This window comes from Hirundo rustica, chromosome 1 (genome assembly GCF_015227805.2).
Source record: "Hirundo rustica isolate bHirRus1 chromosome 1, bHirRus1.pri.v3, whole genome shotgun sequence".
Lineage (NCBI taxonomy): Eukaryota > Metazoa > Chordata > Aves > Passeriformes > Hirundinidae > Hirundo > Hirundo rustica.
Genome location: NC_053450.1, coordinates 47,334,898 through 47,358,141, shown reverse-complemented (window position 1 = coordinate 47,358,141; position 23,244 = coordinate 47,334,898). Strand labels below are relative to the sequence as shown.

General features: G+C 41.3%; 1 protein-coding gene across 3 annotated transcripts in view; it reads right to left on the bottom strand.

Moving 5' to 3' along the window:
• OSBPL1A (oxysterol binding protein like 1A) overlaps positions 1–17,252 on the bottom strand; it is a 77,084-nt gene extending 59,832 nt beyond the window's left edge. Inside the window, exons 1-7 of one of the 3 annotated variants that reach the window (XM_040061617.1) lie at positions 17,075–17,252; positions 16,788–16,971; positions 11,342–11,464; positions 6,476–6,561; positions 4,508–4,582; positions 3,616–3,727; positions 2,511–2,596 (exon numbers count right to left, since the gene is read on the bottom strand). In XM_040061617.1, coding sequence (XP_039917551.1) covers positions 2,511–2,596; positions 3,616–3,727; positions 4,508–4,582; positions 6,476–6,561; positions 11,342–11,462 — 480 coding nt within the window. In that variant the 5' untranslated portion in view covers positions 11,463–11,464; positions 16,788–16,971; positions 17,075–17,252. Of the gene's footprint in view, positions 1–2,510; positions 2,597–3,615; positions 3,728–4,507; positions 4,583–6,475; positions 6,562–11,341; positions 11,465–16,787; positions 16,972–17,074 lie in introns of those variants that run through there. The other 2 variants (XM_040061628.2, XM_040061639.2) reach the window with 2 other exon arrangements.
• Between the last annotated feature and the right edge of the window lie 5,992 nt (positions 17,253–23,244).

The window sequence follows — 23,244 nt, the reverse complement described above, 5'->3', positions numbered from 1 at the left end:
ACTGAGTTTTACTTGCACACAATATGTTTTGAGAAACTGACCCCTTCAAAGAGAAGGGTCATTAAGCATGACACTGCTAACTACCCTAAAACACCACTAGACTTCTACTCAAATATGTGGCTACGGGATGCGTACATGGGGGTTGGACTGAATGATCTGTAGAGGTTCCCTCCAGTCTAAACTATTTCCATGCACTATCAGCCACTTAAGCTCACAAGCCAGATGGGAGTGCCTTAATAGAAAGGCTAAGTTACTGATAAGCAGCCTTAGGAGACCAGAGTCACAAGTGTATGACAACAATTTTTGAGAAACTCAGTTTAAATATTCACCTTAGCCATATGCTATCTTTGAAAAATTACTCCATAATAACAGAATTCCCCTGGCCACAATCTAAGTTAACATCAACAGCAACCACCTTATATGTATTTCAGAAATAGTCCTATAAGGGATAAGTTGTTTTTTACAGATCAACTGGTAAGAAAACAAAAGTCAAAAAGAGGGAGTTTGTGGAAGTATACCCTCACTAACATTGTAGTCAAACACTTGCATTCCTGAGGACTCCTAAGCTTTAGCTCTTTCCAACCAGATGTTTTACATTCACTTTTTCATCCCACTGCTTGCATCCTTTTAAGCCACATCCCTGTGCTTTCAGCAACCAATGCCATGTCACAATGGAATATTTGGAAGAAAGCTTCATGCATCAACTCAGTGAGATGAAAATCTCTCCAGTCACTTCAGGAAATGTACAGTACATTTTTGAGAACTCACAGGAAGAACACACTTCAGGCTTTGCCTGAAGCAGACTAAAGAGCCTGGGTTAAAATTCGGCTGCTGAAGATCTAACTTCTAGTGAATAACATGTTCTCGTGTAAGGTGTCACAGTAAAAGTAGATGTAAGCAGCTAAAGTTTCCTGAGCATAACAGTCTGCTAATAAAAAAGAATTAAGTAGGAGCAGAAAGGCCTGAACAATTCTGGAGAATTGGGAATTCTGGAGCTAAAGGGCAGGTCTGAAGAGCTACACAAATTCTGCACGGTGGTATCAACCTGAGGGTAGAAAACCCAAAGGGGTTACATCACAGAGCTTTAAGTGTATTCCAAGGAACACCTGTTAAACAGACTTAAAACTGATTCCAGGTCAAAAATGTGACAATACTTTGAGAAGTTTTAGAAGTCAATATATAGCTGTCTTCACATATATAGAGCTCAAAGATAGCAAATATATTAAAGATAAAGGAAAATCACTTAGAAATTCAAACGTTCACAGGGAGAATTATGTACTCATGCATAGCTTTATGCCACATGAGAGAAAGCAGAGTTCTTTAATGACAGCTTTTTATAAGAAGCCACTTTTTTCGGATTTTTTTTCATATCAGCTTAAGGATTAGTCAGCAGACATGTAACAAGTATTAAAATTATCAGAATCAAGAACAGATCACTTATGTCAGTGTATTAATTACAATTAGTACAATTGTGCAGTGTATTAATGCACCACTTCTCCACATCTTAGGTGCTGTGCACAGCTCTGGTTCTCTCTCCATTTCAAAGAGGACAGTACAAAAATTCCAAATAAGAACTATAAGGATGACCAAAGATTTAACAAGAGTTTCCATGCAAGGAAGTAGAAAGACAAGTGCTCTTTGGGCTAATAAAAAAAAAAACAACAAAAACTAGAGAGGGTACGTAAATTTTGAACACGTGTTCACTTCTGTTTCTAGGCAGAAAAATAAAGAACATCAAATATCTCCATATCCTGATGTCACATTTGTGAATGTTGATGCCTGAAAAGGCATAACTAAAGATGCTAGGTAGGTAGGAACCATTCCATACTGCATGTGTTACTTCCAAGGACACTCTCCAGGACTCTCAAAGGCTTGAGTTCAAGCACTGGGACTCTACTTCAAAACCCAGCTGGATTTGGTCCTGAGCAACCTGCTTGAGTTCATTCTACTCTGCAAACAGGAGCTGGACTAGATCATGTCCAGAGGCACCCTCCAGTCTTTCTGTGATCTGCTTCTGCCACAGTCTGACCATGCCACCACACTGTTCATCTGGGATTACATTGTTTGTACACACACATTTTTCAATTTCTGCTCAGCATTGAACTATATTGCGCAGATGAGCGTCCACTGAAATCTACAACGGATGCTAATGACAAAGAGCTTACTTTCAAGATTAAAGACAGGCCACACTGGCATGAAAACCTAGGCATCCATGACAGTAAGGTATCCACAATAACATAATAAGCTTATCTCAGCAGACCACGAACCATTATGCTGCTGCTTACAAATAACTAGCTAATTCTTTCTAAAGGATTTAAAACTATGAAAGAAGCTAAAAATTGTTTGTTTTTCAACCTCCAACAAAGAGGAAAATCCTTGAGGGTTCAGCACCTTACCAATATAACATCATGCACAGCACTAATATTCCAAGGTCACAGCCTTTGAAATGCAAAGCATCAAGTCATATTTTGTAACATTAGCATTATGGATTGAATCACTTGAATTCTTACCAAGGCAGTCAGTTTCCCTGTTTCCCCCTCTCTTGCTGCTCCTAAGAGGAGTTCTTCCAGTTTCCTTTCTTGTGTCCTTTCCACTGCTATTAAAAAAAAAAAAAAAAAAAAAGTAAGGTCAGTCGCAGTAAAGCACATATGAAGTACAGTACTCAAAAAACTATTGCAAGACAATCCTAGAAAAGCAAAAGTTTCCAGTATTATTTATTTGAGACAGGTATAAATAGAATGTTTACTCAGAAAAGTCTGTCAGAACAAAAATATATTCAAAGCACATAAAGTTTGACAAGATGTGCAAGTTTGTATACACATACATATTATTATTTTTTCAATAGTTAATGTTCTTTTCAGCTTTTCTTCTGTTCTTCTTATCCTACCAAAATTTTATTCTTCTCTAACAAATCAGCAGATGAGCAGTGGAAGTGAGGTATTTATGCATTTGCAGGTAGAATCAGAAGAGAGGTCACTTCTTATATGCAGTTTGGGGTAGTGGACACAGAGCTCCATCAGAATTTAAGAGTATTATGTAGTGATAGCAGGAAGCAACAGTTTTTGAACTCTCCAAAACTATAGTCAGTGAACTAGATTAGTATTTGGGCACCATGTGCCTCATCTCTGACACTGAGGCCATGGAGGAAAAAAGGGGAGGGGTTTTTGACACAATGTCTAAGACTGTAATAGCAAGTCCTAAATCTGATCCATAACTGGGACACCTTTGCAAACTGTTCAGAATTTTGCTCTCTAAGGATTTGGTTGACACAAAGCCACTTACTGTTCTTCACTTGAGTTTTGTCTCTTCCAGTGAGCCAAGGCTTTGACTGTCCATGTACCATTCAAAGCTGTAGCAAGGACTGCCCCAGCAGGACTGATACAGTTACCTGAATAATGCTATTTGCATTCATAATACTTAACTCTCAAGTCACAAAAAACCTCCACTTGTCAGCACTGCAGACAAGAACCAAAAACTACTACTGTTTTCTTTCTAATAACCAAATTTAAAAAGAAAGTTTTACTGAGCTTGTGTAATTTGCAGAAAAAAAAAGGCAGCTTTTAGAATGCACACATTGAAAAAACCCCAAAACAAACTTCGATGTATTAAAGTTACCTTCCAACATATTCCTTATGTCTTTGTCATGAGTAACTTCTTTTGCAGTCTCTCCACTGCCATTAACAATAGAAGGATCAGCATTATGCTGCAAGAGTAACATCACCACCTCCTGAAAAAACAATTTGAAAAACACTGCTTATCTGTCTGTGTAACTGCAAGGCCACAATCAGGCTTTCCAGCTATTGACATCCTGTAAGATGAGCTCTGTAAGCAACGGCTTCTCACCACTGCTGGTTTCTTATGAAAACAGGAAGGGATGTTTTAGAGAGATTGAAGAGTGAGACTGACTGCAGCCTTTTCTCTCCCATCAGTCAGGCTAAAGGAACCAAGAAGAGGTACAGCTGAAAAGACTGACCCTGAAAAGCTGGTGTACGTGGTGTGAATACTGAATTTGACAGATAAAAATCCTACAATTGGCTCTTTTGACAAGACAGTAAGTAGTCACTCCTGAAGGGCCAAGATGTTACCCATAGAGGTAGTACTAGTTTTGAAATGATAGTTGCATGGCGGGGAAAAAAAAAAAAAAGAAAAAAGAAAAAAAATCAAACTAGTGTCACATTACACAGGCATATAAAAAGCTCTTTAGTTCTAATTAACTATGAAAAAACAGCACTTTCAGACATCAAATGGGCCTGTGTGCTGTAATTTAAGAGATTTCTTTTCCCTCCAGAAGCTACTAAGATTAAAACAATGTGGTTTCTCTCTGTGGCTTTTTTTTTGGATGGTTATACAAGCTAGGCAAAGTGCCTAATCCTTCTGAACACACTGTACCAAAACAGACAATAAGTCATTTTTAGACACTGTAAAAACATCTTTTTGAAGTCATCTTACTGCTAGTGCTTTCTTAATAATTCTACAAGTGAGGCTTAAAAAAGCCACCATACTTTACCTTACGCCCTGTGAAAGCCGCACGATGGAGTGGAGTGTCCCCCATGTCATTCAGCACATTCACATCTGCACCAGCCTAAACAGCAAGACCAAAAGACATCTGAATGTCCTTCCAACAAGAACTACATGGCTATTCCCTCTGACGGGGGGAAGGGGAGACGGGACACTAATGTAGACCTCGTGGCAAAACAAATCAGAACTGTAACACAGTTATCTTGGAAACAAGGATAAAGTACGGATCTAAGATTCATTGCCAGCAGTCTCTCAATTGCTTTGAAAAGGAAAAACCCCCTGCATTCTTCCAGGCACACTTTTAAGAAGTGGGTAGGAGAGTATATGGAAAGTAAGTTTAATACGAGGGGTGGGGGCTGTTGTTGTCTTGGCTTTTGTTTGGCTTGGGTTGTTTGGGGTTTTGTAGGTTTTCCTCTTGAATCTCCCGTCCTTTTGTCACACACTTTCTCCATCCCATATCCTTCACCTGAAAGGAGGAGGGTTTCCCACACTGCACAAGCACACTTCCAAGAAACTAAGAAATCCTATCCTTCTTTCATTAAGCATTTCTTCTACACCACTCTACCTAACCTCTCAAAGGGTCAGAGAGGGCAGGGTATATTTAACTTCATCACATATAGATCACATGATTTAGCCAGGTCATTGCTGCCTGCCTAAAGCTAACTGATGAACCTGACTAGTTCCAGAGCTCTGTTTCTGGTAATGCCTCCTTCACTTGCTCTTGGCACAAGTACACAGACACACTTATGCATGCCTAGCTTTCAGAATTGCAAAGCCTCACTTATTTCTCACCTTGTTCTTTAAATAACACCCTTTCAAGAGTTCTGCCAAAGGAACTAAAAGTACAAAGTTGCATATACTCTTCCAACTCTTGAATTTGGATGCTTGGTAAATGCATTAAGTGATAAAACTTTACCTTTTGCTTTAAGTAGCCCACCTGAATTGAAAATGGCTTTACTGAGCAAGTGTGTAGGCTAGAGAAGAATTTCTCAAAGACATCTCAAATTTGTTTCCTCCTTTAAAGTCCAGATTATGCTGGCAGCTTTTATTCTTAATGAAATTCAAGTTTAGACTAACTTTGCACTTGAGCCTGTTTATCCCACTCCTATCATCCAGCAAAATCTTTCAAATATGAAAGAGGGTCCTATATAGTTAAGGTTGGTTGAAACTACCCTGAGAACAAAAAAAATTTTAAAATATTCAGTCAGAAGCCTTCAGTGAAATAATTCAGTCACTGCATTTGCAGTTGTTATGCAAACACAAACACATTGGTTTTGATAACAGAAGTCCATAATTTCAAAATCCATCACACAGCTCATTATTTCAAAAATGTTAGAAAGAAATAATGAGTCAAACTATATTAGCTTGTGCCTGAAACACATACAAGCTACTTCACAAAAAAATTCTGTGCAAACTTCTATGCACAATATAGAATTAGATAATGCAGGGGTTTTTTGCATTTGAGGCACTTTAGCATTTTCTACAGCTCAGTAACTGAAATTGCCTAAACTTAAGTACTTTATGTACTACAGTAAACTAATCAAACTGCTGAAGTAATTGCATCACTAGTATCACAAGCTGGCTTATTATATACACATGCCCACTAAGCCTCATAAAAACTGAGCTTTCATGAGAGTTTACCTATATATTGAATGTCTTTAGTTCCTACATACAGATAGTTACACTCCAAGAGAAAACCAGCTAAGCACCAATAACTGCAAAAACTGCTCAGAGTAAGGGCTGTATGCTACTGTATACACTTCCACTGTCACAATGTTTGGGTACCTCTAAACCAGGCCTGTCTTAATGTCACAACCATTACTTATGTCTGTGTTACATGTAGATAAACTGTAAGAGCGCCTTTGCCTCTGTGCAAAGCCTCTTTTCTTCTATCACAAAAACCTGAAAAAACACTAACTGCTTCCAGCCTTACGCAGAGAGGAAGATAGAAAGATACCTTCAGCAAATCCTCTACCACAACAGCATGTCCAAAGTAGCAAGCAAGGTGAAGAGGTGTCCAACCCATATTAGACTTACTTCTGCCTAAAAGACAAAGCAGGTAAATTAAGTTTGGGTCACACAGCTCAAAATAGATATTATTGTGTGCTTGGAGGTTGTCATGGATGACCATTCTTCACAGTAGCAGAGGAACAAGGAGGCTGGAAGTATCAATACTACTCATATTATTTAAATTACTAAATCAGGAAGCAATTTGGGGGAGCTGGATTCAAATCTAGAAAAAAAACCAAACAAAATAACAAAAAAACCACCAAAACCAACCAACCAACCAAAAACCACAAATAAACACCCACAAAAACAAAAGCAAACCCAAACAAAAAACCCCCCAAACTAACAAACCCAACAAAATCAATCCCCAAAAACCCCCACAACCTTCTGAAAGGGAAAAGTCATGTCATCTGACTGAGAATAAAACTTTTCTTTGCATTTAAAATGTTTCAATACTATCAAGAAGCTTCAGTTACTTTAATGCTTCATTCACTAGGAAAATGGCACATGCAAGCACATTTTTCTTGTTTATCAAACAACTCTTTGGTTTACACAATTTTATTTTCTTCACACAAATGAGAGGTAAGACAACCCATCTTTCAATCAAAGGATTCAAAATAAAATAGGTGGAATGAACTAACATTGAGGCTGTTTGTCATCAGTTTTTTTTGTTGCCTTGTGCTTTACTCAGTTTTAATAAAGACAGCGTCACTAATTAATGTTCTTTGAAACCTTCATGCACAGTAGAACACAGCAGATCTGCAGCTTCAAGTTGCAGTATGATAAAGCACAGACAGGAAGCAGGCACAGAAATGACCATGCAAAGAAAAATATGATTTAGGCTTTAAAGAGTATTTAAAACATGACTAGGAGACCTGGCTGTATGAAATTCAACAACTCTCCTACAATCATTTATTTAAGAGCAAGATAGTAAAGCATTAGAGATTACTAAAATTAACAACTCACTTTACTTTCCAATTGCAACACTCAACTCCATTAAGCAAAGGCAACTTGTGCTTTGTTTTCACCAAGCAACAGATCCACAGCATTACAGTGTCACTTAAAAGCTATCATTTTGTACTTGGAAGAAAAACAAAAGTAAGGGAGTAGAAATTGTTTTGAAATCACTGTCACCATTAAGTTTTCCCCTGTCATATAACCTCAAGTACTGAGGCATGAAACATGCACAACATAAGTTTGCCCTGAGGAAACAAGCCACAAGCACAAGGAACATAAACTGTTCATCTTTTCTGCTCTTATATTAAAAATTAACATTAGAATGTGGTTCAGAGCTGAAATATTTTCCCATTTCTTATAACTGTTTCCAGCTAAAATTCCTGCCCTTTATTGACAATTTCTTTTGTTATTTGATTCTCTTTCTTCTCAACTCCTGCTGTTTCCAACCCCAGATTTAGATCTTTCCCTCATTACAGTCTGGCATACAAGAGAGCTCCTACCCTATGTCACTGATGGGCCAAAGTATCACAGAAGATAAACACTGTGTGGATCACTAACTCTGGGGCTATTTATGTTGGATAACATACTAAATGGACTTCACTCATCCCTCAGTCCAGTAGGAAATAAGGTTCATTCAAAGAATACAAAAGAGATCTGAGCTGCACTAAATTCATACAATTAGCCCAGAACACTCATTAGTTAACCACACTGACAAGACGGTGTTGCTGCCAAGGAATTCAGTCATGAAAAAAAATAACCAGGAACTTGTCCAATTTGTAGTTCTTACTGTGTAAAGTAAGAACAGACCCTTGTTCTGCATCCACTCTGAATGTTTGCATTTGTGATGTTAGCTGACCATTTATTTCTCAAGCTTTTGAGGTGTTACTTCTCTTCAAAGTGACCACAAGCGTTTGTACTTTTTTGTTGTTATTTTAAACCATGACCACATTACACTAGGGAAAATGCAAGGATAGGAAAGGAGAGCTAATGTAATTCCAATAAAAAACATAATTCCTCTCCCTCTTACACACATCTCTTTGCTTTAATGCCAGTTAATCCTAAGTCTCAAGTGTTACCATTTGTGTAGAGAATGGAAACAAAGTAGGCAGGCATTTTCCAGCTGCGGGCTGCTGGGCCACTGTGCAGTGTATTTTGCCAAAACACACTACTGACCACTAACCTTGCTTTACATATTTTTTTACTTTGCAAATTCCTAGATATGCTATTTTCTTGTATTGAAGGAGAATGAGCCAATAAGAGATGGCTTTAGAAAACATGATTATTTTGGATGAAACTTGGGTTTGGTACTGTCTAATGTAGATACATTCTTTCCAAACCAGTGAACTGAGGAACCCAAAAAGAGAAGTTCAGATCATTTGGCTGGATTTTCCTCAAGCAAATCCTACTTATCTGCAAGCACTGACTGGATAGAATACAGTCACAACTGAGCAGGTACAGAAAGCCTGAATTTATTTTCTCTTCCTTCACTTTGGCAGAAATTGTGATGTTTAGGATCACTGTTGTCAGACTTGACACTTATGAATACACAGCACACACAGCCTCAGATGTAGCTCCCCTCTGAAAAGACAAGGAGAAGATGTCGAAGATCGGCTTTGACACACAGGCACATCAGCTTATCAGACTTACAGCTACCAAGGCACATCCCACAGGAAGTGAACACCAACTCCAGCACAGCCCCCCACCTGCTCCAGAAGCATTTGATTCCAAGCCAAGTGGCACTGCAAATCCTGAAGGAACTGCTACAGCACTGAAGACATTCCCCATACCCTGACTTTCTAGGGACATCTATTATTCACAGTAATGACAGAAGCACAAGAGGCTGTCAGGAAGAGAAGGAAGATGAAGGGTTGCAAAAAGACAGTTACAGTCTACAGTGTGTACTTCAGTTAATCATCAGGTTGTTATGCAATTACTATTCGGTGGTAGCCAACAGATCAGAACTTGTAGCAAGACAGTGGTTCGGCTAGTGAGGAGGCAGAATGGCAGGGCCAGTTATACAGCAGAGGCTGTTTGGCCTGAATTTGTCCTAGACTGTTTCCAATGGAACACTCTACGGGAGCAAAGTGAAACAAGTCAGTCTCTGAAAAGTGACTGCAGAAGAATAGAAATTTAACTCGGAAGTTTCACACAACTAGAGCAGTTCCCCCAGATAACACTAATTACACTTCTGTGTCCTCTAACACTTAGAAGAATTGAAACTTCAAAACCAGAGATTTCCCGGTGAATGAAATCCATATTTGGAACTAGTTTAGGTTAAATATAATACCACAAACACATTCCATCTAGCTTCCTAGACCTCCCATTAGCAAGCATTAACTAGCTGGCATGCACTGCTAAACTAGAAAAATAGCTAAGCACCTTCTTTCACTACATTACCCGAGTCTCTTCTATGCTGCAGACTTTCTGACCAGAAAATCATTTGCTTGATATAATAGACGGCAGATTATGCCATTTCATTATGATTTCTTGACTTTGTGTAAGAACTCATCAGAGACACTGAAATCTCTTCTAAGCACAGGAGACTTCAGGAACTTATTTATGGGCACTGTTGCATGAATCTTAAGGTACTTTTACTCCAATTGTTTAGGCACTACACATGCCTTGAGTATTTACCAAGGATATACTTCTGAGGGTGGAGGACTTCAGCTTCATCAGGGTGTGTTTGATTCCCCTTTAAATGACGAACTATCTCCCCAAAGATGAAGTAGCAAGAGTTTAGGTTTCACAACTTAATTTTCTGAGGTGAGTACACGAACCATTGAGAAAACACAAACACAGCTGAGTAGTCAAACAAAACAATAAATAAGCTGATGATTAAGAGTGAGATTTGGGAAAGGGATAGAGCTGGTTCAGGTAACAGGAATCCCTGCCCTTTAGGGCAAGGTGTTCCCTTCTGTTATGATTGAGAGGAAGCACAGTTGATCTCTCCCCTCTCCCCTCTCCCTCTCTTTCTTCTCAATGCTGCTAAACAGTTAAATGCTGAACAATGGAATACCAGCCTGGGTAGAAAGAGTGGGATTCACATCCACATCTTGGAAGCAACCACTAACACACTCATGTAAATAAAGATAAATAGAAAGCTACTAAAATTACAAAGAACTAAGGTAGTCTGCAATTTCTAGCAAGCTTGCAAATCTAGTCCCAGTTTGAAGTTTTAACGCACAGCAAGCAAGTTGCTGAGACACAGCTATGTTAGGTGCACATGAGCAAAACTTCAGTGATGGCCAAAGACCCAGACACAGATGAAGAGGAGTCTTAGTTTCTTTTCCCAAGAAATTTAGTATTCTACTAGAAGTAAGAAGTATACATTTGTCCCAAACATTTTTGCAAGTGGCAAGAAACGTAACACTTCTACTCTGTGATAACAAAATATGGGCCTAAAAAAACCCACAAACCAAAAACCAAAGATAAAACACCCTTACACTAAGCACAGCACAAACAACTGACCCGATCTAATCCTCCCTGCAGCTCTGATGAAAGCTATTTACCCCTGCGAACAATCTCCAGGCACCAAAATCTGTTCTGTTTAGTATTCTAAAGCTTCAAAGTTAGCATAAGCATGAACACAGGCAAAAAGAGGTACTGATTCTTTGACTTGTTGACACTTCCAGTGTCTATGAATTATGCTGAGTTTTTTCTGTACATTGCAACTATCCATACTCTTATATTATCTCTCCCCTATGCAAATATGCCCTTAAGTCACAGTGTAAAAGCTGTTTAAGTGGGTTTTATTACTTTACTGACCACTCCAAAGCAAGCAAGATGATACTGTCACTATCAGTTTCACTACACGTGACTTCAACAGCAAGATTACAAACATTTGAGGAAGGCTACTAACCTTTACAGTTGATATCAAAACTTATTTCTCCTTTGTCCAAGGTATCCAGCAGCCGTTTAACTTCTTCAGTATTTCCATTTCTAGCATCATGGAGGAGCTGCTGTTCTGCTTCTGTAGTCATCTCTAATAAAAGATATGAAAGAAGAGATCTTGCAATCAGTTATACTGCTGTAAGTTATGGCTTAAAATTACGTCAATTTTCACTGTTATTTAATACTAACCCTGGTAAGAGAAAGATAAATATTCTCTCTGCGGAGCACACTTAATACGCAAGCTGTTGCAACAGTCCAGCACTCAGGCTACTAAGAAGCATTAAAATTCCTCATACAAAGCAGTTAAATAACCAAATACCCATGTTTTCTTGCTTCTCTCTTTTCCAGGTTCTAAGGGTGGCTTGGGAGTTGAAACTCTACGCCACAAACAAGGCAAACTTTGCTACAAGCATAACCAGTAAACATTTGCTTTTTCCTTAGAAGGCTTTCACCCTTATGTCTTAAGGTTTCCAAAGGCAACAGGAATGGGGGGAAAAAAAAAAAAAGTAACTATGTACATTCATTAACCCAAGTATTACCTGAGAATTAATTGACACTTATTTTGGCTGCCAACCTTGGGGAACAGAATGTATTTGCCTGTAGATGTCAGATACCCATCAGTGATTAGTACTATCATCTTTTGAGCCTGTGTCTCTGAGGCTTCGTAACCTCAACTTGAAGGGGAATCAGGGACTCAGACAACTTTGTAGATTTGACCTTATCTTAAAGAAACACAATAGTGCAATATAAGGAAGTTAACACACAACTGTAAGAGATCACTAATTAATTCTAATCCTACCATCGCTGTTGAACAGCAAAGGAAAAACAATGGCATTTACATCTTTCAAAGAAGGGAGAAAACAAAACCTTCTAACATAACTATTTTACAGCTCTCTACTAGACAGGGAGCCTTAGACCTTTGGGCAAGCAATACTGCTACTTACCAGCTCTGTTGAAGAATACAGTTACTAAGTGATGTCTTAACCAATCTTTTTTCACACTGAAATCACAATTGGAAGTTGGTGTCCCTTGGTTTTTTTTTTCTTAATGCTGTTACAACAACTACCAGCTGTATGAAGTTTACCAAGCACAAGTGCTGAACTCTGTGTCTAGGACAGAGCAACCCTGGATGTGTGTACAGATTGGGGAGTGAGATGCTGGAGAGCAGCCATGCAGAAAGGGACCTGGGGGTGGGTCCTGGTCAATGGGAAGTTGAACACAAGTCAGCAGTGCCCTGGCAGCCAGGAGAGCATCAGGCACAGCATCACCAGACAGGCAAGGGAGGGGACTGTCCTGCTCGGCTCTGTGCTGGAGCGGCCCCACCTTGAGTCCTGGGTGAGGTTTGGGCACCACAACATAAAAAAGGCATTAAGCTGTTAAAGAGTGTCCAAAGGAGGGCAATGAAGATCCTGAAATGCCTGGGAGGGAAGCTTTGTGAAGGGAGGCTGAGGTAATTTGGTTTGCTCAGCCTGGAGAAGAGGAGATTGAAGGAAAACCTCATTGCAGTCTTCTACATTCTTATGGGGGAAAGTAGAGAGGCAGGTACCAATCTCTTCACTCTTGTGACCAGTGACAGGGCTTGAGGAAAAAGCATGAAGCTGAGTCAGGGGAGATTTAGGTTGGGTATCAAGAAAAAGTTTTTTACCCAGAGGGTGGCTGAGCACTGAAACAGACTCCCCAGAAAAGCAGACAGCACAAACCTGACAAGAGTTCAGTAAGTGTTTGGACAATGCTGTCAGGCACATGGTGTGACTCAGTGGTTATCCTGCATAGTGCCAGGACCTGGACTCGATGGGTCCCTTCCAACTCAGCTTATTCTATGATTCAACTAGACCTAGATACAGCATCGCCCTACTTGAATACAGTGCTTTTAAGTGGTGTCAAGAAACTATGTTAAAAACAGCTTCAAAAGTCTGTGCTGCTATAGACAATTTATTGCTGTTGATACAAGAAGAAAACAAGAGACTGTCCAAATTTAGTGTCTCCAGTTTAATATGTTCCCCTGACACACTAGGTTTACCAGGTCCTGCAGTCAGTTAACGATTACTGGCCTCACACAGTTAGCTTTCCTATACTAGCAGAGGTCTTGATTGGTTCTACAAACTGTTTATACTGCTGTTTTGGACAGCTAGCTTGATTGCAACACACACAGCTTAAATAGATGCAGGGAGCTCGACCATGGTAAGATAAGAACCACTCAGGAAGAAAAGAGACAGTGAGAACACTGGGTAAGGAACAAAAAGCCTGTAACAGCGGCAGATCCTGCAATATTCAAGACTGAGGCAGAAATTAGAACAGGACAGACTGCCAAAGAGCTAACAATAAAGCAAAGAGAGGTTCCCCTACCTTTTCCTCAATCAGCAAAGGCAGAGAGAGAATCTATTTTCAAAGAATTTGACTAAGACTAAGCAAGGCCTTTCTAGCATATTTCAGAAGAACAGACTGAATCAGTCACCTGCAATCTACCACAGACACAGGAGACAAATGCCTTCTCCAGTAGCAGTTAGTCAGCACTCTTGCTCATGCACGCTTTCTCAGTTCTACCAGAAAACAAAACAAAACAGTGCTAGTTCTTCTAGCAGTCCTTTGAGCCCTGAAGCTACTTTCTTCTTTAAACAGGAGTCTATCAGCTTGTGGAGGCAACACAGCACAGTTTATCATTACTGGGGCAGGTATAGTTTTCCTCAGTGAATCAGTACTAGCAGTGTCTGAAGAATGATCAGAATCACTATGTTAATGTATTACCATCCCGTAATACTATCTCTGAAGCTGAGCGATACAGTTTCAGCAGAACACAGAATGCAGGGCTGAGAATCACACAAAGCAAAGATAACAGGACAGGTAGACTCATTTTGCTGGTTTAGCTATCATCGGGGGGGGGGGGAGGGGGAAAGAAAAAAGTAAAGCTAATCATTAATTTTCACCCTCTCCCACTGAGTATTGCTTTAGCCATGTCTCAGATGAGAAACACACTCCTATCGCTACCCTGTAGCATTTGTCAACATCCCACATACTTAACAGGTATGAATAGCAATGCATTAACAACCTGCTGTTTCCATTCCATATTGACAAGAAGGAAGAAAAGACTGTTTGGGAAAGAAACCAAGACGCTGACTCAAATAAACAACTCTTGTATGCAGCAAGGCCTGTTATGTACATGAGCAGAATCTTAAACAGCTCAAGATACACAGAAAGTTCAACCACTATATAAAATTACTTGCAAAGTTTTTCTACCACCGAATAGTTGTAAGGTTAAAATCACTGATTTGTTTGTACTCTTACAGCAAACATTAGCAATAGAGTAACATGCATAGTAACATGGTATGTCTGCTTCACTGGTTTAGTCCCCAAAGACCTTGCTGTTCAGGCCAAGCCTCCAATTTCAAATACATTTTGTAAGCCTGAAGCATGCAACGATGCAGAAGAATTACTGTCTGGCTACTAATCATAGAAAGATCACTCACGTGAAAGTGTTTCTACAGTTGGGGCTGGAAAGGGAATCTGCATGCAGTTACCCATCAGACAAATGAAAAACAACATACAGTTTCAGCTAATGAGCTAAATAGCATGCCTAAATAAAGCTAGCAAAGAGACTCTTAACAGAACCTTTTTTACTCTTGTAAATACTGTTCTAAGCAATAGCATTTCCTCTATAACGGAGGTGAGAAACCACCAACAGGAGTTTGAGTGACAAGTTTAGAGTATGGAAACAAATCAATACATAAACACTCAAGTGATGTGCACTTGCAGCTGTACCTTGTACACCCATACTCCTGTGCAGACAGGAGTTTATTTGGTCCCATGACCCACCACAAAGGACTCCAAAATCCTCACCCACCAGTTTTGAGGCACCAAGCCAGGCCATCAGCACTGAGGGAGAAAATTAATAGTTTAGTTTGGAGCTATTAGTCTTAAGATACTACTAGCAGGTTCATCTATACGGATTGTGCTGCCCCTATGCAAATCTACTAGCCACTTAAAAGAGAACACATCTTTCAGTCAGCTGTGCTGCCATCGTTACCTTATTCCATTAATCAGCTGATACAGGTAAGTTGCCTTTCACGGCCCCTATTTATGCTGTGCCCTTGAAAGGCTTGTATGGCTGTCTCCACAGTCACTGGTACATCATGACACAACACCACAGAACATTATTTAGCATCTCCTCTGCAGCTGAGATGTGACTGCAAGGCACTTCTGTTGAACTCATTAGGACTACCACAGCAGTACTTGACTGCTAATTGAATCTTATCCTTTAAGTAGGTATAAAAAAATAGCATTGAGATGCTCCACTTTTACCTTCCTCTATGAGACTTATGCCAGACTGATCCTGTCACGCTACTACAGGTTCTGTCTTCACAGAGGGATTGTTTCCAATACAGAGAACACAGGTTACCATTCTGCCTGCACGCCTGCTTAGGGCAGTTTTGAAGAATACTTCAACATAAAAGGCTACCTAACTACCCATATACAAACTACCAACTTTACCCAACTGCTAGGATAAAGCAGGAAAAAAAAAAAAAAAAAAAAAAAAAAAAAAAAAAAAAAAAAAAAAAAAAAAAAAGTGCTTCTTTTCTCAAAGTCACCTAAGAAAATCCAAAGTGCCACTCCTGACTGCAAGGCAGCACTACTGCTTGCTTTTGCTTTGATTTCTTCTCCTGCAAAATCCTCTAGCCATGTACACAGCCCAGAACAATGACAATATACACTAAGCAGAATATGAGTGGGTTTCACTCATATACAGCTAAAAAAGCAGGAGAAGCAGTATCAGCACTGGCCAACTTAACATTAAGGTTCTGAGGCAGCAGCCACAGGTTGCAAAGGAAGTTTTCTCCTCATGACAAACAGTAAGGCTGGCAAGAAGCACAACATTGTCTATTTCAATAGATCTTCCTCTAGCAATGAAAATTAGATTCCTGTAGGAGGGCTGATACTTGCTCAGGAAGATTTCTTACATGTCCCAGCACGCAACACGTTACAATGTGATGCTTGCAAAGGAGGCAGACAAAATGCATCAAACCACACAAACAGACAGAACCTGTCCACAAACCCACACAACACACTCTGCTGACAGGAGCTGCTTGAAGAAGAAAGAGTGGCTGTACTAGAAGCAAGAGCGATGTTATCTAAAAGCAGTTGTTTCAGTCTTCGGGTAAAGGGTTGTAGAAGTTAGAAGCTGGTCATGCTTCTATGACACAGTCCCACTGTGAAAGCAGCACCTCTCTAAAATCAAGATACTGTTTGTTTAATAGCAATTAACACATCTGCAATAACACATCTATTCAGCACCACTCCCAAGGTAACACTGCTTAAACTAATCCTCGTCCTTGCTCATCTCCTGGATGTTTTCCACACATTATTTTATTTGTGTTACATCAAAGACTTTCTTTGAGCCCAGGCGCTCCGAATAAGCTTACCCACAACTCGTGCGAGATCTCACCCAGATCAGCAGGCAGGCACAGTCCCAAGGAGTCAGAACTTCAGCAGAACCGCCGGGCTTCCCTACGCCCGCCTGGAATGGAGCGGCTCGTTCCAGTCCCGGTAATTAAATACTTTTTAAGGCGAGTCAGGCTCACGCGTCGCAGCAGCAGCGCTCCTTGCCTGCGGGGAAAGGTGCGCTCAGACGTGCGGGCACCGGCCAGCGCCGCGCCTGTTCCAGGGAGGGGAACAGCGGGAAGAGCAGGAGGAAGGGACACCCACGCACAGCAGCAAGCGAGGACACCGCTTCCCAAGGGCCAGGGACCACCCCGGCCCCCGCCTCCAAGGCCGCCTGCGCTTCGTGCCTCCAGCCGAGCCTGCTTCGGGGCCGTCCCGTCAGCCCACACAACGGACTCCTGAGGGGGGACCGGCGACACCCCCACCCCCGAACACGCCCCCGGCGGCTGCCGGGGAGAGGCGGCCGCGGCAGCAACAAAGCCAACGCCGCCGCGGGAGGGCGGCGCATCCCCCGCCGGCCCCGCGTCCCCGCCGCGGAAGGAAACCCGCCCCGGGCGGGCGGGCTGACCCACTGCCGGCCTCGCCTGGCCTGGCCTCGCCTCGCCCCGCGAGCTGCCGCCGCCACCCCGCGCCGTGCTACGCGCACCGGGCGCGGTTACATGTGACCGGCAGCGCCCCGGCAGCTCCCCCGCCGCGCAGGGCGGGCGGCGCGGGCTCCCGGCGGGGCGGGGCGGGACAGGGCTCCGCCCGCCTGGCCGCCGCACCGCCCCCGTGACCGAGACCGGCGCCAGCACGGGGGCCGGCCCCGGGGGTCCGTATCTCGCCGCAGCCCGCTCGGAAAGCCGGGAGGGGTGAAGCAAGGTCTCGTCGAGAGCCCTGCGCCGGCCTCCCCCGCTCTCCCAGAGAAACGGGCCCGCACCGGGCGGAGTCGGCCGCTCTTCCCAGGGAGGGACAGTGACTCCCCTGCGACCCCGGGGCTGCCCTGCAGGTACTGCCCTGTGCCCGCTGCGGTTTGGCATCGCACTCCTTTCAGTGGTGCCCAGCGCCAGGACGAGGAGCAATGGCCATACACTAAAACACACGAAGTTCCACCTTAACATGGGGAAGAACTTTACGTTGAGAGCGTCAGAGCACTGGAACAGGTGCCCAGGGAGGTCATGGAGTCTCCCTCTCCGGCGACATTCCAAACTCACCTGGACGCGTCCCTGTGTCACCTGCGCTGGGTGACTCAGACTTGGCAGGGGGCTGGAGCAGATGATCTCCAGAGGTCCCTTCCAACCTTGCTATCCTGTGAGTGCCGCTGTTGTGTGTGAGTGCCCGTCGCCGCCGCGGCCCGGGCTGAGGGTGCGCGGCCTTGGCTCCGCTCGGCCCGGGGAGCGCGGGCAGGGCCGGGACGCGGCGGGGCCGCAGACAGCGACAGAGGCGTTCAGAGACATGAGGGGCAACCCGGCCTCAAAGAGGACTGTAACACGACGAGAATGGTGCATCGACAGAGGGGAAAACAGGGTCTTTTTGGAAATCGCTCTGGTAGCGTATTCAACCGTGGTGCAGGTGAAAGCAAATTGTCAATACACACACTGCTTCTAAGAACAGCACAGCCAAAAGCAACCTAAAAGAGAAATTGAGTGCTACCAGGGACAAAAAGTAAAGTACTCACTTTTTTCAAGATCCTTTCATCCTCCGCTCTTTCCCCTCTGTCCTACCCTTGCTTATTCTCCGCTACATCTTCCACCTGAAGAGCTGGCACCTTGCTTTTCTGCCTTTAGCACATGAGAGGCAGTTTTGCATTTTGAAAACTCCCACAAACTGCCTCTGAAATCCTGCAAGAATTTATTAAGGGAGCAGAGAAACTTTGCAGTGTTGTGGGATGACCAAGTCTGTGTCATATACAGAAGGAGCACTGAAAAGGCAGGGCAGGAGCCACAGGTGCCATGGCTAACTATCACAAAAGATTAGGATGAAACTTCTGTTCCAAAAGTGGGCAGGTTTAAACCTGAGCAATTCTTGTGAAACTCTTCAGGCATAAATAATGAGGTAAGCTTAGTTTTTCTGTATTGTCTATAGCTACATGTATTTTTAATCTCTGAAGAATGACATAGCAAAAAGAAGAAAAGGAGCAGCTCCACACCTGCAGATAACACAAATGTATCATGTTTGAACTTCTGCTGCCTTTTGTTACTTTTAATTTATTTTACTTAAGAGGTCAACTTCCAGGGATGTTTTGGTAATAATTATGTAACATCTGAGAGGCTTCAGGGAAGGATCACATTGGCTTTCTTTCTTAGGAGCAGGGCTTCAAGTTGCTGCCCTTACTTTCAAAGCACTAGCTGTGTTATCCTCACGTACCTTTTCCATTATTTCTTCCTGTTGCTTCTGACTTTGAGCCATTTTTCACAATGCCATAAATGCTTTAAGCAACCTCACAATAAAACATTTTCCTATTCCTATTTATTTTACATACATGCATACAAAATGAAAATATGTATACTATCACCTCATATTTCTTATAAGTTTTATAGTGAAATAGAGGTATTGTCACCTACCTATTCTATGCAACACAGAGTTTACAGTTCAGTTTCAACCTTCAGCCAGTCAGTGCAGGGTTTTTCTCTGAATCTGAGTAAGAAGGGCCTAAAAACAAATAACTTAATAAATTAAATATTTTAAAAAGAGTAAAGACCAACAGAGATAGCAAGTAAATCAGAAGCCATGATGTCCACATTCCTGCAGCATTTGATTGACCCTGGATGGGCTTCTCCCTTGGCAGGCTGCACAGATCCCACCTCTGAAGAAAGGCTCCTCTTTGGTTGCGGTATTTTATTTTTCCTACAAGAAAACAGCTATTCATAAAGGATGTTCACAAGAGAGGTTTACTCCTTGTATGAGTCTAGATAAGGGTGAGACCATGCAGGTGCTATAATTGCCTGCACTCTGTGCTAAGGAGCTAGTGAAGTTGATCCTGCTTCTGAGGGTTCTGTGCACCACAACCCAGGCCTGGAGGCAGCACAGCACAGACCCGGGCCTGCTTTACTTAACTGTACTGTGAATCACTGCCTCCTGGATGTACAGGGCTCTCCTGGCCAGGATCAGTACATTTCCCCTGCTTCCATCCTCTTCAAAGGGTGTCTGTTCTTCACGTGTGTTTTGCCTCCTTGCACATCCCAGACTAATAATGGCCCACTGCATTCTGGGCTTTCAAGTGAAGAAATGAGAGAGTGTTGCTGATATTGAGGTTTTGTTCTCTTTTCCCTGTGCTTTTTGTTCTTCTTTTTATTGTTGTTGTTGTGGTGGTGGTGTTGGTTGTTGTTTTGTTTTTATTTGCTTGTTTGTTTTTTCCATGTCATTCATTTTTCAGATAACCTGCTGAAATTAGTGATTCAGAAAGCATGAAACGTCCCATCTTAGAGCTGAACACTCTGGCAAAGCGCCTTGCACAGAACTCACTGAACTGCTTTGTATGTGATTTTCACAATATGGTATTTTTTATATCCTCTCTGTGATGGGGCAACCTTTATTGCACTGACACTTTGTGTTCTTCCTCCTCAGACTAGAGCATACTGGTCAAATTTGAGATATATGACTGGGCAATGGAGTGCACACAGAGAAATGAGAAGTAGAAATAATAAATGATACATGATGGGTTGTATGTTTGTTTTCACACAGTAACATGTTAAATGACTGTTTTTGTTAGCTTACCAGCAGTCCTAAAAATTTGTTCCTTAGCAGCTTTCTTGCAGCCCTGGTGCAATTCTTGAGGAAACTGTTTCTCAACTCTGAAAAGCAGTGCAGCAAGCACAGGTCCTTGCCATACTTCCATACAGATTTTATTTACTAGGCTGGCAAAACACAGACACAGGGGAATTAATTAATGTGCTGACACGTTCTGATGTGATTCTTGTGGATCTCTCTGGATTACCATGAGCAACTGCCAGTGAGTGATCAAAGCAAATGTTCATGTTGCTCTGAACTGCCTGCAATAGGAATTCTTGCAGATGCTAGTCTCTTGCTGAAGTTTCTTTTGTACTTTGCAGGCAATAACCATATAATTTAGTGAACTTGCAGATGATGTGAGTTGGAATGCCTCCTGAGCTGAGAAATGCTTTTTGTTGCTCAAAAGAGCACCGAAGCAAGCTCAGGCAGTTTCTTGAGGTATCCTGTAGCAGGGAAAAAATCCTATAACACAGAAAAGTTCCTTTTAACGGGTCCTTTTTTATCTGAATGCAGTATGGCAGGAGAAAATATGAGAATTCACTGCTGGTCCTCTTTTCTCAGGAGGCTCCTAAAACCTGCTAGTAGTTACTTCATAGAAAAGCTTTTGGATTTCTACAGAATGCGATTGTACCCCACTATAGCCAGCACAAAAACTGGGTTGTGGCTAAATGAGAAGAAACATTCTAACCAAGGTATTAAGTCACCTGTATGTACTTGCTTCTCCTTAGTCTTGCCACACAGTTTTAAACCAAGAACTAGGCTTGTTTAATGCACTTTCTTGTTCTTGTGACTGAACCAGTTTGGTTTGGTTTTAGTTCCAAAATGATAAATCAGCTGCAAGTGGAGAGTTTATAGCTATGAACCTTATAGATAATTTATGTCAGTTTAGACCACAATCTAGCAAAATGCATCACTGTGGAACTGAAATCAGCTGAAATAGTTTGTCTTCAAATGGATAAATGCTCATTATTGGATGGACCAATTAAGATTTCCATTGCAGAATGAGATTTCTATTGAATGTAGAGTGGAATTGGAGCACTAGAGAAAATGTAGTGTTTTAGCTAAAAGTAACTCTAGCAAAATGCTCTCTTTGAGCTATTCTTAAGACACTACTGGAATAGTCTCAGTAGAAGAAAATCCTGCCCAAAACCAGAGTCTAGAACTGAGGGGATTAATCATTACATGACGTGTAATGGGGATTAATCGTATATGACATGACATGACATTGTCCTTACTTCTTTTCAATCTTCCTTTAGTTTTATTGTAAAACAGGACTTGAAAATGCATCATGTTGTTTGAACTGTTGTATACAAAATAAAGCAGGGTCATGGATATTTTACTCAAACTTTAATTTGTTTGTATTTCTTAATTTTGTGTTTTTCACTTATTTTTGATTCGGTCTTGATAGAATGAATATTATTTATATCTCGTTTAAGCTTTAAGCTCTAGTATTAGTTTCCAGTTGCAGAATGGAAAGAGTATTTATCTTGCCCTGACAAAAGTGAACAAGGAACATGAATTCAAGGTAGCAATTTGGGATGCTCCCTGACCCTAGGGTTTTCTTTGGCTTAATTTAATTGATTTGAGCTTTAAATGTTTTCCTTTGCTATCTGTCGTTCACAAAGACTGAACTGATGGACCACGGTTAGACTTTGTAACCATTTTAAATATCAAAGATAATGCATTGCTGTGAAGAGTATAATTTTGGGAGATACCTCACCATAAAGAACAGTGAAGTTCAGTTATATGCTAAAAGAATACCCCAAATAGTTTAGTAAACTACACTGTACTGTTATCCTTTGTTTGAAAGCTGTGGATATGTATTTCATATCTGCTTTAGCAGAATGTTTCAGTCAGAAAAATACACTAATTATCTGGTAAATACTCCTGTGCACCATATCAGTTCAGCTACTCTGTTATTAATTTAGTACCTATAAATATGTTGGAGATTCATTAGCCACATTTATCTCCTTTTCTATTTACTAAGACTTGTCACAAATATAAATGACAATGAAAGGAAATTAGTGAGTCCTGTGAAATCTGTCAGAGATGTCTAGAGTCCATACAGTTTTTGTGATTTATTCTCCGTGCCTCCTTATCTGGTACAGTTTCTCCTGGCCCGATAGCAGATTGCTGAAATCTTTCATATCAGTGCTTTTATATGACTTAGATACGACAGTCATAAAAAATCGCAATAACATTTTTGAGTTATTTAATAACAAAAATTGTGTACAGCAATGTAAAGTCACTTTTCAGCTAAGTCAAAACTAGCAACTTACAAAGCATGAGCATCATACAGAGATTATTATCAGTAAGTTTAAGTGTTGTCATAGTTCTCTCTTTAGATTTATAAGGCAATTTAGTATTAGGATGACCAGATTGGGCACCATCTTTTCTAGCTCCTTATGGATTAAAGCTTTCAGTTATGTTTTGGTCAGAACGCAATTGTTTAAACAATAAGCTCACTGTCTGTCTACGTTTGTTTCCCTATCTCTTTTAAAATTAACTGGAATATGTGACTTTGTCCGATAAAATATGCCTTTTTGTCATATTCTGAGACAGGGTATATACTTTTTATTATCTTTTCAAAAATAATTAAACCAACGCTGTTTGTGACACTGAAGACGAAGATAATCTTGGATTCACGCTAACTGAAATAATTTCTGCAGAACTGCTGCCCAACCCGTAGTTCTCCATCCAGAATATACATAATTGATAACACAGTGC